The sequence below is a fragment of the Dermacentor silvarum genome, unplaced genomic scaffold (genome assembly GCF_013339745.2).
Source record: "Dermacentor silvarum isolate Dsil-2018 unplaced genomic scaffold, BIME_Dsil_1.4 Seq628, whole genome shotgun sequence".
Lineage (NCBI taxonomy): Eukaryota > Metazoa > Arthropoda > Arachnida > Ixodida > Ixodidae > Dermacentor > Dermacentor silvarum.
Genome location: NW_023606543.1, coordinates 24,996 through 40,001, shown reverse-complemented (window position 1 = coordinate 40,001; position 15,006 = coordinate 24,996). Strand labels below are relative to the sequence as shown.

Sequence of the window (15,006 nt, the reverse complement as noted above, 5' to 3'; positions counted from 1 at the left end):
CAAAAATTACACCATCTTCCCGTAGAAGCCACCGACCCTGAGTAGTAGGCGAAGCAGCCATGGGGTCGACTCAAGGTAGCTTTATCAGCTGTATAAACTTGGACATGCAGCCGCACCAGCAACGAGCAGAACTGTTGTCGACGCCGTCGGCGTTTTGCCCGCGTTCGCACCGAACGCGCGCGGCGTTGGTGACTGTTGCCGGTGCCTCTGGGGCGCCTACCGTCGCGCCTCTAACCTAAGCTGCTTCGCATTATCGCGCTAGGAGCCGCAGGTGTTGCCATTCATTGCGCAATCCGGAGAGGAGAGGAGCGTCGGAGAGGAGGAATGCCGAGAGGAGAGGAGAGGAGGGGAGGAGGGAGAAGAGGAGATGAGACAAGGAGAGGAGGGGAGGGGGAGGAGGATGCGCATGCGCAGTAGGGGTGTGGACCGACCATAAGATGCTTCGCATCTAATATATCTGATCCGGTGGTTCTCATTTATTTACTGACCACAGGGACCAGGGCCTTATGGTCGCTACGGTACACCACCATAGGGTGTACGGCAAAGGTTGGCACGTTCTTCATAAACACATCACCAACGCCGCGCGCGTTCGGTGCGAACGCGGGCAAAACGCAGCCGCCGTCGACAACAGTTGTGCGAGTTGTTTGTGTGACCGCGCACAACCGCTTTCAAAACGCTGGCTACGTAACGGCTAAACGCCGTTGTCGACACAGGCGGGCGAGAGCCCAGAGAGATTCGGCGGCGCAAGTGGCAGAAGCCAGCAGGGCTGCACGCATGCGCCGCAGTGGGAGAGCGGGCACGCACAGTCTAAGGTGCCCCGATGCCCTCCTCGCCGTACGCTCCCCATTCCACTGGGAAGTCGCATTTGCTCTCCGCCATGCGTTCGCTCCCAGTGAAAGCGCGCCAGTGAAAGCGCGCGTCCCTCGCCCTCGCGCGCTTTCACTCGCACATACAGCATACGGCCAATGAGAGTTTTTTTCAATTTCCGGACGAGACCATCGAAGAGTTAGTTCTTCGCTGTAAAAGATGGAAGTACGGTTTTCAAGGCGGATATAACCTTGTTCTCAGTTTGTTTCCAGTTTCTTTAGCATCTGGAATGTTGCGAATGATTAGGTTGTTACGCCGAAATCTATCTTTAAGCTCATTGAAAGCGAGCCCGTAAAGTTGCGTTTTCTTCTTTAAGGGCCCCGACAGTGCTCTTCATAGTAGACAGTACTACGCCATGTGCCTCAAAATTATTACATTTTTCTTCGATACTCTCCACCAATTTGCTCAATACAGTGAATATCGTTTCCATAATTGGGGCCATTCTTGATAGCTTTAATATCGGCGGCTTCTTGGGCTAAAGTTTTCGAGGACTGGATGGAGCGGGTGTGTGCCACCTTTAATAAAGGGACACATTATCTTCATTTGTTCTGCAGGGTCCTCAGGTAGTGTTGCAATATAAAAAAACTAAATCCGCCCTAGTATTAAGCAGGGTTGCTAGATGGTCCCAACAAAAAATTGCCAAATGAGCTCGAACTACAGCACAAAAAATAGACAGACCAAATTTGTCGTGAGCGAAAAGTTGGCAAAAACATAGTCAAAATGTTTGATTATGTTCTGCAGGTGCGTTATAAATGGTAGATGGTGTGCAAATCTCGCCGCGTATTTCAGGCTGCAATACCCACTGAACACAAGACGTTTTGTAGCCGTCTTGGACCAGCCAAAATGGTCTAGAACGTCTACAACTATTCAAGATGCCTACAAAACGTCTTTTTAGGTACGTCTTGTGGACGCCCTACGAAAGACGCCTAGAAGGCGTCTTCCTAGGCTGTTTTAAGTTAACATCTTGCTAAGACGGATAGAAAACGTTTCGTAAAAACATCTAGAAGATATCTGTGCCGATCCTTATCCAGGCATATGTATAAAATATACATTTCGGTGCTTTGCTCTGCTTCATAGATTGTTAGATAACTAACGCCCGTCCTGGCCAGACAGCCTGCACTTCCAAAACATGCACATACACTGCCATTCCTTTGGTGTGTCGTTTTACCATCCTGTAAGCTGCACCTTTAGATTAGCCACACTTGTGTCGTTGCGCTGTATGGCCAGTCGTAGCGTCTATACGTGTTTCACGAAGAAAAAAAACATGATGCAAACGTAAAAATGACGCTAGATTGAAGTCAGCATGCATACAAGACGTAGGCATTTAATCACGTTAATTGAGAAAACAGAAAACTTCAAAAATATATCCAAGGGTTATACGTGCCAAAATTGTGAAGCATACCGTAGCTGGTGACTCCAGATTAATTTTGACCACCTGGGATCTTTAAAGGGTCCCTGAAATGGTTCGGACAAATTTTGTAGACGCGTAGGGTGCAGTAGGGTGCGTAGGGTGCAGTAAAACATTCGCGTCACAATTTAAGTGAAGCGTCTCATATTAAGAGAGCTACGGACGATGACAAGTTACCCTCCTTCCTAGCCATGCATTTCCTCCTCAACTCTCTCGCCGAGTGATCGGGGCTAAGCTCCGCCTGCGCTCGCTTTACGTCATGTTCTGACGTACGTTATCGTCTATTTCCGGTTGTCTTGGAGCCAGCGCGCGAAGGCTCGCCAAACCTCCATGCTCGCCAACCTCTCCGCTAGCCGCCCGGCCGTCGATCCCCAGCGAGAGCGGTCAAGCAGCGTGCGTTGCGAGCGTTCTGTCGCAGCGCCGAGCGTGTCCAGTATTCCGGTAACCACAGGGGAGCTGGCTGTTTCGACGGATAGCCAGAGGCGTAAACTAAAGCCCCTCCATACCGCTGTGATGAAGGAGCTTCGTAGACGTACGTGAGCGGCCGATCGGCATGCGCGGTCCAGCCATCTGGTGGTGGCGAGCTTAACCAGCCAAAAACAGAGCTAATATTCATGTAACCAAGTGTAAAACATTTTTAACATGACACCGTGTTCAAGATTATGCTCCTGCCAAAAATTTGAGCCAGCAGCAAAGTAGAAAAAAAATGTCACAGTTTCGCCCTAAGGGCGAAGCAATGAATGCGATAGCAACAAAGCAATGTCATACGAAGTAAGGTGAGCGGCTTTGGTAGCAATATGAATTGTAGTAAACATGACCTTATAAGTAAGCAGGTGTGCTGCGGCATCGGTAGACGACATGAAGAGAGACTCGATGACCACGACAAGGCGCGTGTGAAACGGTGGCGTTGATGAGAAGCGTCTCCCGTGGGCAGCGCGTGCAGGCGCGAAGGGTGCGTACATACACACCTGTACGCGCTGCGCTGCCGATCCGGGCAGCAGTGCATCTGTCGCGCGCGTCGGACAATGAGCTTGTGAGATAGGCTCGACTATAGGGCGCGGGGGAAGATAGCGCAGTGCGCACATAAAGGTAGAAGGCGAGCAGCAGTGTCGGCTCGTTGCCGGACTGGTGTGGCCGTCATCGCGCGCACAGCAGATCACACAGCGTGTGACAGTGGGCACGGGGGGCACATACGTGATGGGGCGAATGTGCTTAGAATTACAGGAATGCAATGAACACATGAGAACAAGTAAGTAGGGGTATTTAATGATGCGCGTAATTAAATAGCACGAAGTATAGTCTTACGTGTGTTTGTAAACACACAGGAAATACAAATTGCACACAGTTCACTCGACGACCACGAGAACCAGCTTGTGATCGCTAAAGTAGGTCGGAAATGTCACGCAGTGCACTCGGGATGCGATGCCCTTTCCGAACACAAGATCTAAACAGGTGTTGTTGCGCGTATAGTCGGCTGTGTGACGTCCGACAAGAGGCGAAGTCCAAGTTCGGCATCAAGAAACGCGAGAAGCCACTCGTTTTCACGGCGAAGCACATTGACGTTGAAGTCTCCAGTGATGATGACCGGCGCATTCTCAAGGCACACCGCACGGAAGTTACGGAGAAAGAAGTCGGTGACGTCGGACCGCGAGGTTCCTGGTGATAGGTAGCAAGCTGCGACGATGAAGCCCTGTGATGTTTGAATGGCACACGCATCGCCACAGCTCATCTGTGGCAGCGTGTTGAGTTGGTACGGAACGTTTCGCGGTGAAAGCGTGGTTCCTCCGAAGTGCTCGTACACGGCGACTCCAGCAGTTCGGCGCTCGTGTCGCTTTGCGAGGGTAACGCACTTGTAACCGGGCAATTCGACGGCAGTGTCCGTCCACGATTCCGACAAGCATAATACTGGTACCTCGCGAACGACGTGGTCGTGCGACACATCGAAGGCGTGTGCAGGCAAGGAGCGCACGTTGATGTTGCATAGCGCTAAGCTATGCGGTGAGTGGAGGACGGCAAAGCACTTGGCGGCGATCGTGTTCAGCTTATGGTTTTGTAAGCGACGAAATTCGTCCGACAAGGCCCGATCCGGGTTTTCTCTGCAGTGGTAGAAGGTGAAGTCATCCTCTGCGTTGGTTAAGGAGAGTCCGTGCAGAGTGGTGGCTCGACTCAACGCAACGTAAACTAGCTTTTGGGGATGGCGCTTGTGGTAATCGTACACCACCTCGCTGTACGTTCCGCCCTGCGACTTATGTATCGTGACAGCGCTCGCTTGCATCAAGGGGAACTGCTTGCGACGGCAGGACACATCCGTTCTTCTGTCCAAAGTCACAGTGGCGGTGCGCAGCTCTATCGGGACGGAATCGACAGGTACGACAGAACCAGCAACTTGGCGAATCGGGTTGGCCTTCAGTCGAGCAATGTTGCCAGTTGCTCGGCAGTGAAAGTGGAGCCACACACGTTTTGGGAGGCCCATTTCGTCAAACTGCACGTGGTTGAGGTGACCCACCGCCCCATTAACCAAGCCGTCGGACACGTCAATGTTTAGTGTAAGCATGTAGGGCTTTCCTAAGCATAGCACGAGTTTTCGCGGGAGGTTACCAACCTCAGCAGTGGTAAGCGAGTGTAGCCGACGCTTTGCGCTCTCACACTCAGCATCGGTGCGGTAGCCGATGATGGAGTCGTCTGCATTAGCCTCGTGAATATCGTGAACGTCTTGGACGGCGTCGTGCGTGTTGTACGCCTCGGCATCCTTGTTGGAGTAGAATAGCCGGACTGCGTGAGGACAGCGGGAGTTTGCGTCCTGTTTGGAAACGAAGCGGGCCTGAAACATGTCGATTTCTTCCTTTTCGAGTGCACGACCATCGCCTCTCTTTGAGAGTGCGGCGGAGAATGTGGCGTCGCTCTGCCGGACGACTTGCACAAGCGGGAAGTAGGAGAGGTGATGCCAAGTTACGTGGGTGTTGAAGATGATGTTGCGTGTTTTGCTGCGCTTGTACACCTCGCTGGCGCGGGCAGGGGGCAGCTGGCGCAAGTCACCGCACATTATGAAGTCCAAACCGCCGAAAGGGTCGTTGTAGTTGCCAGTGATCTGTCGCAGGCGGTCGTCGACACGTGCGGGAGTATCACTGCTCATCATGCTGCATTCGTCCACAATGACGCACTTGACGTTTGCGAACGCTGTACGGAAGGAGTTGAGGTCTCCGTCGCGCAAGCCCCCGTCGGCACGCATACTGAGCTTGAAGGCGGCGTGTACAGTGAGCCCACCGATGGCAACCGCTGCCTTGCCTGTTGTGGCGCACGCGACGTACGCGTTGTGCGTGCAAGTGGAGGCGGTGTTAGTGTAGCGGTTGTAGGCATCCATAATTAGGCGTAGAACGAAGGTCTTGCCGCAACCGGCAACACCAGTCAAGAAGATTCTGAGTGGGTCAGAAGTCGGTGTGGTTAGGCGGTGGATCACCTCGCGAACGACTTCGAACTGTTCCTTGTTGGCGAGACGCATCATTTCCCTGTAGGCGTCCCCGGTCATGACATCCTGACGCGTGCAGACGGCGGCGCAGCGACCTTTTGGTGCTACGGAGTTAGCATCAGGTGGTCCGAGCAAATCTTCGTCGTCGTTTTGGTCGACCAAAGGAACGTGGTGTGGGTCAGTGACAGTGTGTAGTTCGCTACTATGGGCGTCGTCGGTGCACATTTGGAGGCATATGTGGCGCAGCTGGTGAATGTCGAACTTACTGTCGTACTCAGATCTTTTGAGCAGCAAGGCGTCCACGTTCTCAGAGTACATGTGCTCAAAAGCATTGCCATCCAAAATGTCCACTTCCCGGCGGAAAGGAAGGAACAGTGTGACTGCTTCCCGCATGTAGTTGAGTGATTCGTCGATTGAGTAGCAGCGGTAACGAATGACGGCTGGGTCGCGGCGCTTTTGGTAGGTGTGCACGTTGTAATGCGCCACAAAGTCTGCCAAGCACACGTCTTGCAAATTGTCTGGGCGGTCTTCATATCTGCGCAACACCCCAAATTTCCATACATCCGCTGACGCGGCGTCGAGACCGGCTGCTTCCATCTGCGCGCGCGTTTTGCGAACGCGCGTGCGCTCTTCCGGTAGGCATGTGACAATGTAGGTGATCCGTCTACTGGACTCGGACATCTCCTGTCGGAGGAGTGTCCACGCAGCTTCCTGAGCACTCATCTCAACAGCCTTGAGCATCTTAAAGCCGAGTAACCGAAGAGCCTGGCCATAAGGTATGTTTGGAGTGTCTGCCAAAATGTCCGACACGGCTTTGTGCAGGTTTGAAACCCCGCAATTTGACTTATTTACGTATTCCACGACATAAGCAGCACACGAGTAGGCGTCAAGGATGATCTGAAGGTCCATGTTTGAGTCGAGCATGGAGGCGACCCACGGATTGAATACGTTGATCCACTTTTGCTGCACTGTTCGTTGTATAAACAAGGTCGGGCCCGTCACGCCAGCGCGGAGCACGGAGACGTATTCTTCCTCGGTAGTGACTGCATGGTGCTCGAGGAATTGGCCGATGCTGTCGTAGTGCGTGCTTTCAAGAGCGGCGTGTATCTGCAAGAAGCGTTCCTTGAGTGCGACGCGCCGCGTGGCTTCGGCATCGTCTTGTGTGGGCGGATAGGGAAGTAGCACCATGGTGTTGTCAGTGGGCCAGAAAGGAGCGCCAAAACGGCAACGAGAGTTTCCGCGCTTGTAGCAGGTGTGCATGTGTTGGTGCACTTGAGTGCGCAGGCGCATCAACACAGAGGTATCGAGGGAGGTATCACACAACACAGAGGTATCGTGCGTTGCGAGGCGGATCGTTTCTGGCATGTCGGAGGAGACGGTTTCGCACGGTGCGTTGTCCAACCAAAGTAAGATGTGAGCGTGCGGACTACCCTGGTGCTGGAATTCAATGCGCTTGAAGTAGTCCACGACGCGGTAAGGTTTGAAAGGCGAGTGACTGCGGCTACACAGGACATTTAGAATGACGCACACGAGCTTGTTAAAGTAAATGGCGCACACCACGGGGTCACTGTTCACGAGCTGAGCACGGTATATGGATGTCATTTCCGACACGTGCACTTCTAAGGTAGGATCTTGCTGGCGCAACCGCTCAAGCAGAGTGAGTAATCGCGGCCAATGCATCTCTGAGGCTGACAGGGTGAGGAACGCAGTCGGCTTGCCAAGCTGGCGTATCATAGCGAAGACATATTTCTTTCGCTGCTGCCAGTAGTGGACCGTGTTGGGAACGCCCTTCATAAAGGGCATGTCTTGGTCAATTGTATCCTGTATGAAGTGTTCGTCTTCAAGCGTTTGGCGTGTAATTTTGTCGGTGTCGTCGTTGACGCGAAATGTGACGGCCAGGCCGCGACTGACTCTAAATCGGAGCACTTTCATTGCCATGAACAGGATGTGGTGAGGCGAAACACCACGACGGTCTTTGCGACGTATCTCACTGGTGGCATATGTAAAGGGCGTGGGATGAGCTTCTGCCTTTACGCGCCGGGGCTCCCCAAGGTATATCTGAGGGAAGCACAACTCTTCTGCTCTTTCATCCTACAGTATGCTCAGTGGTTGTCTGTGTTCACCAGGAGCTATGGCCAGGTAGCGCTCTTCGTCCCACACCACGGACTGTTCGAATGCGTTAAGCGCCACGCATGCATCAACTGGATTGTGCACGTCGGGACACTGGGGCATAGTTTCGACGGAATCTTCGAGCAGTTGAAATGCATCGTCGTCTGGAAGAGCGTCTAAAGAGAAGGCGTCAAGAGTAATACCAAAGTACCTGTACAACGTACTCCGACACAAGACGTCAAGCCAAGGTTTCAATTGAGATTTCTTCACCACGCCAGAGAGGTATGATGTCTTGTTGAGAATCCTGCGTTTAATGTGGACATTGATAGCATGGTCTTCGTGAATGTTTCGCGGCAACGATTTAACCATGGTATCCACTTCTACAGGAACGTTAACGACGGGCCCCACAATGCCATACTGGCCTCCGCCGTTCATGAGGCGACGAATTTGCATGAATGGTAGACGAGGTGCAATCAAACGCTCACTCACCAAGTTCAGTGGAGGTAGCCCAGCGGGAATGACCGGGTAAACATAACCGTTACTTTGAGAGAGGGCCGGTATGGTACTCCTTTGCAGTGCGCCGAGGCATGTTGAGCACAACACAAAGGAATGCACGTCTTCGTCTGGAAACTCGGCAGCGAGCAGGGGCACGTGATGAACGCGGACAGGCGAGAGGTCAGCTTTAAACCAAAGCCGATCGCAAACATCACACGCATATCCGAATGGGTTATTGAAGAACTGTCTTTCGAAATGCGCGGTAGCCGCCGCCAAATGTGTCTGTGGGCAGGAGGTGGTCACTTGTGGCAAGCGCCGCTGTCGCCTAGTGTCGGCTTCTTGTTCTCTCACCGCTGCATCGTCACGGCGGGCGCGATGCGAGGCCGCTTCCTGCTGCCGTACTGCAGGGTCTTGCCGGCGTTGTCGGTTCGAGTCGGCTTCGCGTTCCCGCACTGCGGCCTCCTCACGGCGGGCGCGATGCGCGTCCGCTTCGTGTTCCATAACTGAAGGGTCTTGTCGGCGTTGCCGCCTGGCGTCGGCCTCACGTTCCCGCACTGCGGCATCCTCACGGCGGGCACGATGCGCGTGAGCTTCGTGTTCAAGAACCGCTGGGTCTTGTCGGCGTTGCCGCCTCTCGTCGGCCTCGCGTTCCCGCACTGCGGCATCCTCACGGCGGGCACGATGCGCGTGAGCTTCGTTCAATACTGCTTTGCCGGGTTCAGAACGCTGGGTCTTGTCGGCGTTGCCGCCTCTCGTCGGCCTCGCGTTCCCGCACTGCGGCATCCTCACGGCGGGCACGATGCGCGTGAGCTTCGTGTTCAAGAACTGCTGGTTTTGCCGGCGTTGTCGCGTCGCGTCGGCTTCACGTTCCCGCACTGCGGCATCCTCACGGCGGGCACGATGCGCGTGAGCTTCGTGTTCAAGAACCGCTGGGTCTTGTCGGCGTTGCCGCCTCTCGTCGGCCTCGCGTTCCCGCACTGCGGCATCCTCACGGCGGGCACGATGCGCGTGAGCTTCGTGTTCAAGAACTGCTGGTTTTGCCGACGTTGTCGCGTCGCGTCGGCTTCACGTTCCCGCACTGCGGCATCTTCACGGCGGGCGCGATGCGCGTCCGCTTCGTGCTCCCGAACTGCAGGGTCTTGTCGGCGTTGCCGCCTCGCGTCGGCCTCACGTTCCCGCACTGCAGCATCCTCATGGCGGGCGCCCCGCATCTGCTCCTGCTCAACCTCCGTGCGTCCAGGCGACCGTGGAGCGCCGAGCAATCCGGACGGGCAATGCAGAGCACTGGACAGAATACCAGAGAGCGGATGCCCGCTGCAGACGACAGGCCAGGCGCAGAAGGAGCCAGAGCTGGGGGAGCCTTTGCGCCACCATCGAGGACCGCTCCAAGGGCCCCCTGGCCTGGCGCCTCCTAAAGTCCCTGACCAGCAGGAAGGTCAACCGCTACCCCGTCCTCGCGGTGGCTATCTCGCTGGGCATCAGCGAGGCGGCCCTGGCGGAGTTGCTAGCGGACCACTTCGCCCCCCCCCGGCCGCCCTCGCTGCTGCCACCCTGCCGGTCGGACTTCCCCCTGCCAACCCGCCTACCTGCCTGCTGGAGCTGCATCCGGAGTGGGCGACCAGCCAGATCGCGGCCATCTGCCAGGACCCACTGACTCTCCACGAGCTGCAGACGGCCCTGAGGAGGGGCAAGCGTCGCAGTGCACCAGGAGCAGACGTAGTGACACTCCAGATGCTCCGCAACCTGGCCACCAGTGAGCAACGACGCCTGCTCGACTGCTACAACAACATCTGGTGGCCAGGACAAGTGCCGGAGGCCTGGCGCACAGCCATCGTGGCCCCCATTCTGAAGAGCAATGAGCCGGCCAACGAGCTGTCCTCCTACCGACCGGTCTCCCTCACCTCCGCTGCCTGCAAGGTGATGGAGGCCATCGCTCTGGCACGGCTAGAATGGGTGGCCCGCGCCTGCGGGTTCCTCGCGGACCAGCAGACAGGCTTCCAGCGCCGAAGGTGCACTGCGGACTCCATTGCAGACGTCGTCTCCATCCTGGAGGACGCCAGGGCCAGCGGAGACCTCGCCATGCTCCTCCTCATCGACGTCAAGGGGGCGTTCGATGGCCTCCCACATGCGGTCGTCCAGCAGGCTCTGGACCTCCTGGGCATAGGCGGCAACCTGCGGCGGTTCCTGTCATCGTTCCTGAACGACCGCACCATCAGGGTCCGCGTGGGCCATGCAAGGACCACTCCCCGTCCGGTGGCAGCAGGCGTACCACAAGGGTCAGTGGTGAGCCCATTTCTCTTCAACCTCGCCCTGGCCCGGTTGCCTGCTGCACTGCCGACCGACCCTCATTACAAGGTGGAGTGCTCCATCTACGCGGATGACATCGCACTGTGGGTGCGGGGACCGCCGCAGTCAAGCCGCCACGTGCGCCTGGCCCTCCAGAGAGCCCTGGACACCACAGCCGCCTACCTGGGAAGCATCGGACTCTCGGTTTCGACGGGGAAGACGGTGGCCCCCCTTGTCCACCCGAGAGCAGCGGCACGGCGCTCAGCTCACCGGCTGCAGCTGGAAGGCGTGCGCATCCCATGGAGTACGACTGTGTCGTACCTTGGGCTGCGCATCGACCACCGGCTAACCTGGTTACCAGCAGTCGGGGCCATGCAGACCCAGACCATCAGGGTTCGCTAGGCCGTGTCGCAGCTCCTTGCCCGTGGAGAGGGCTGCTCGGTCAAGTGGGCCCTGCGGCTCTACGAGGCGGCGGCCACATCACGCCTGCGGTACGCCCTCCCGCTGGTGGCGCTGCCGCCAAGCCGCCTCGAAAAGTTGGAGCTGCAGCACCGGGCGGCCATCCGACTCTGCCTGGGCGTCCCCCGGAGCTCCCAGATTGCCGCTACCCTTGCGGAGGCTGGAGCATGGCCCCTGTCGCTCCTCTTCCTGCAGCAGGGGCTAAGGCACGTCGACCGCCTCCACCACGCTCCTGAAGGCAGAGGCCTGCTGCATCGCCTCCAGTCCCGGCCATCCTCAAGGATGGGTCAGCTGTGCCGCCTCTACGAGGAGGTGGTGGGCAATCCTCCTGCAAATGCGGTACAGCTGCCCCCACCACAGAGGCCTCCAGTCCCCATCACCACGGAGCTTCCCGGGACTTCCAAGAGGCGTTCGCCTGCCTGCGCCCTGCAGCAGACGGCCGCCTGCCTCCTGGAGGAGACCCTCGGAGACCACCTCCTGGTGTTCTTCGACGGATCGGTGGTACCGGACACCGGCTCTGCCACGGCGGCCTGCACGGCACCAGCCCTGCAGAAGAGCAGGCAGTGTCGACTGCCCAGACACGCCAGCTCAACTGCAGCGGAGGTGGCAGGCCTCCACCTGGCCGTCGACATACTCTCCGAGGAACTCCCTGAGGTACCGGCGGCTATCCTCTGCGACTCCAAGGCAGCCCTCCTCGGCCTGCAGAGGCCAGAAAGCGCCAGTCTTGGAGTCGCACTGCTGTCCACCCGGCTGACAGCGCTGCAGGACGCAGGCCACCCGGTGTCCCTGCACTGGATCCCCGCCCACGTAGGGATCCCGGGCAACGAGGCAGCCGACACCCTGGCGAAGGACGCCCACCACATCACTGTGCCTCTCAGTCGGGCCGTGACGGAGGGCGACTTCACAGGACTGAGGCTGCAGCGACACCTGGCGACCCACCACCCAGACAAACGCGTGGCACTGGGATGCCCCCCACGTCCACTCCTCCAGCGAGGCCTGGCTCGCAGGGAGACCTCGCTCCTTCTCCGGCTCCGCATCGGCTGCAGCTGGACGGCAGCACGCAGCCACCGACTAGGACGAGCGACGTCCCCGGCCTGCTCTTCCTGCGGGGAGCCGGAGACCATCGAGCATCTCCTGCTGGCCTGCCCGGCGTACCTCCAGCAGCGGGGCCCACTCCTGCAGGAGTTCCGCCGCCTGGGCCTCCCCTCTGGCAAGGAGGAAGACCTCCTCTTCCCCGGCCGACACCAGCTTCCTGCACTTCGAGGCGTCGTGGAGTACCTTGACTCGTCAGGGCTCTCCGCACGCCTCTAAGACATCATTTCTACAAGCGGGACGGCCTCGCGGCCTCCCATGCCACCCCGGGCCTAACAGGCCCGGAACAACACCCCTTGCAGTCTCTGCAGCACACCAAGGCCTTCCATCCCGGCCTGATACGTGCCGCCACAGCCTGCCGGTTTTGCTTCGCCCAGCCATGGCGACTCCACCCTATCCTCCTTTTCCCCCACTTACCCCTCCCCGTTGGCGCTGAGCCGTGCTCCCTCAAGGGCTGCAGAAGATAGCGTCAACATTTCCCTTTCCACATGAACCACTTACTACTACTACTCCTCACGGCGGGCACGATGCGCGTCCGCTTCGTGCTCCCGAACTGCATGATCCTGCCGACGCTGTCGCCTCGCCTCGGCCTCGTGTTCCCGCCCTGCAGCATCCTCACGGCGGGCACGATGCGCGTCCGCTTCGTGCTCCCGAACTGCATCATCCTGCCGACGCTGTCGCCTCACCTCGGCCTCGTGTTCCCGCTCTGCAGCATCCTCACGGCGGGCACGATGCGCGTCCGCTTCGTGCTCCCGAACTGCATGATCCTGCCGACGCTGTCGCCTCACCTCGTCCTCGTGTTCCCGCTCTGCAGCATCCTCACGGCGGGCACGATGCGCGTCCGCTTCGTGCTCCCGAACTGCATGATCCTGCCGACGCTGTCGCCTCACCTCGGCCTCGTGTTCCCGCTCTGCAGCATCCTCACGGCGGGCACGATGCGCGTCCGCTTCGTGCTCCCGAACTGCATGATCCTGCCGACGCTGTCGCCTCGCCTCGGCCTCGTGTTCCCGCTCTGCAGCATCCTCACGGCGGGCACGATGCGCGTCCGCTTCGTGCTCCCGAACTGCATGATCCTGCCGACGCTGTCGCCTCGCCTCGGCCTCGTGTTCCCGCTCTGCAGCATCCTCACAGCGGGCACGATGCGCGTCCGCTTCGTGCTCCCGAACTGCATCATCCTGCCGACGCTGTCGCCTCACCTCGGCCTCGTGTTCCCGCTCTGCAGCATCCTCACGGCGGGCACGATGCACGTCCGCTTCGTGCTCCCGAACTGCATGATCCTGCCGACGCTGTCGCCTCACCTCGGCCTCGTGTTCCCGCTCTGCAGCATCCTCACGGCGGGCACGATGCGCGTCCGCTTCGTGCTCCCGAACTGCATGATCCTGCCGACGCTGTCGCCTCACCTCGTCCTCGTGTTCCCGCTCTGCAGCATCCTCACGGCGGGCACGATGCGCGTCCGCTTCGTGCTCCCGAACTGCATGATCCTGCCGACGCTGTCGCCTCACCTCGGCCTCGTGTTCCCGCTCTGCAGCATCCTCACGGCGGGCACGATGCGCGTCCGCTTCGTGCTCCCGAACTGCATGATCCTGCCGACGCTGTCGCCTCGCCTCGGCCTCGTGTTCCCGCTCTGCAGCATCCTCACGGCGGGCACGATGCGCGTCCGCTTCGTGCTCCCGAACTGCATGATCCTGCCGACGCTGTCGCCTCGCCTCGGCCTCGTGTTCCCGCAGGATCGCGTCTTGGCGCCTCCGGCGCTGAGCTGCAGCGTGCGCCGCACGCGCAGCAGTAGAGCACTGCACGGGCCGACATTGGGCGGCCCGCCCGAGCCCGATCAAAACTTTTATGGCGAGACCCGGGCCCGGCCCGGGCCCGGAAATAATCTACGTTACCCGCCCGGCCCGGCCCGCCACCCCTTTACCTTAAGCCCGAGCCCGACTCGAAACTGGCCCGAACCCGGCCCGAGACCGAAAAATACATGTTTTTCAGAGTTGAGAAGCCCGAGAATAACACGCAGAAAGCCCGAGCCTGGCCCGGGCCCGCGTCAAAAAAACCTGAGCCCGGCCCGGGCCCGGGTCAAAAAGCACACGCCGTGCCCGAGCCCGGCCCGAGCCCATGAAAAAAATTCACAGCATATCCACGGGGTGAATGATGATGAGTGGGCGAAGCTCCGGAGGGAATCATCGGATCTCCCGCTTAAGGGGACGCTAGCACAAACGCGTTAGAAACGTGCAGTACTCTCTAGTAAGGGGGAGCGGCCACAGCGTCTTACGCAGCCATTTACACATGCCGGAACGTGCACCGCGTTTGCCGACGCCATCACATGACTGCCGAGAGAGTATACCCCCCGTATTCATAAACGCTCCTCGACTTGAACTTGACTTGCCACCGCTTTGGGCAGCGCGTTCGAAACGCGTTGAAGGTAAGGCGGAGAGGCCACAGCGTCTTACACCAGCTTCTTACACGGGCCGTAACGCGCTAGCACAAACGCGTTAGAAACGCGTTAGAAACGCGGCCTTTCGTTAATGTTGGGTATTTATTGCCATCGTGGTTCGTGTGTCCATGTCCACTTCGTGGCGTAGTGGGCTAACGCCGCGCGCTCGGAAGCGAGGGGTCCCTGGTTCGATTCCGCGCTACGGACACAACTTCGGAATTTTTTTTCTCATTTTTCTCAGACTGGTTACACACTACTACTACGACGACGACGACGGGTACGAACGGGTGCCGCTATAAGGAGCTTCGCCCCTAAAAACTGCTCTACCCGGCCCGGCCCGGCCCACGGGCCGGGCCCGGGCTTTTGGGTAAGCCCGAGCCCGTGCAGTGCTCTACG

The 15,006-nt window shown here is 58.3% G+C and overlaps 1 protein-coding gene across 1 annotated transcript; it reads right to left on the bottom strand.

Annotated features, from left to right (window-relative positions):
* Positions 1–3,719: 3,719 nt before the first annotated feature.
* Positions 3,720–7,544, bottom strand: LOC119435327 (uncharacterized). The gene has a single exon (XM_037702226.1). It carries the CDS (start codon positions 7,542–7,544, stop codon positions 3,720–3,722), a length of 3,825 nt encoding a protein of 1,274 aa, XP_037558154.1.
* Between the last annotated feature and the right edge of the window lie 7,462 nt (positions 7,545–15,006).

Bases quoted from the DNA above. Each gene is read 5' to 3' on its own strand.
- LOC119435327 (XM_037702226.1), bottom strand. From the start codon at position 7,544: ATGCCCTTTATGAAGGGCGTTCCCAACACGGTCCACTACTGGCAGCAG.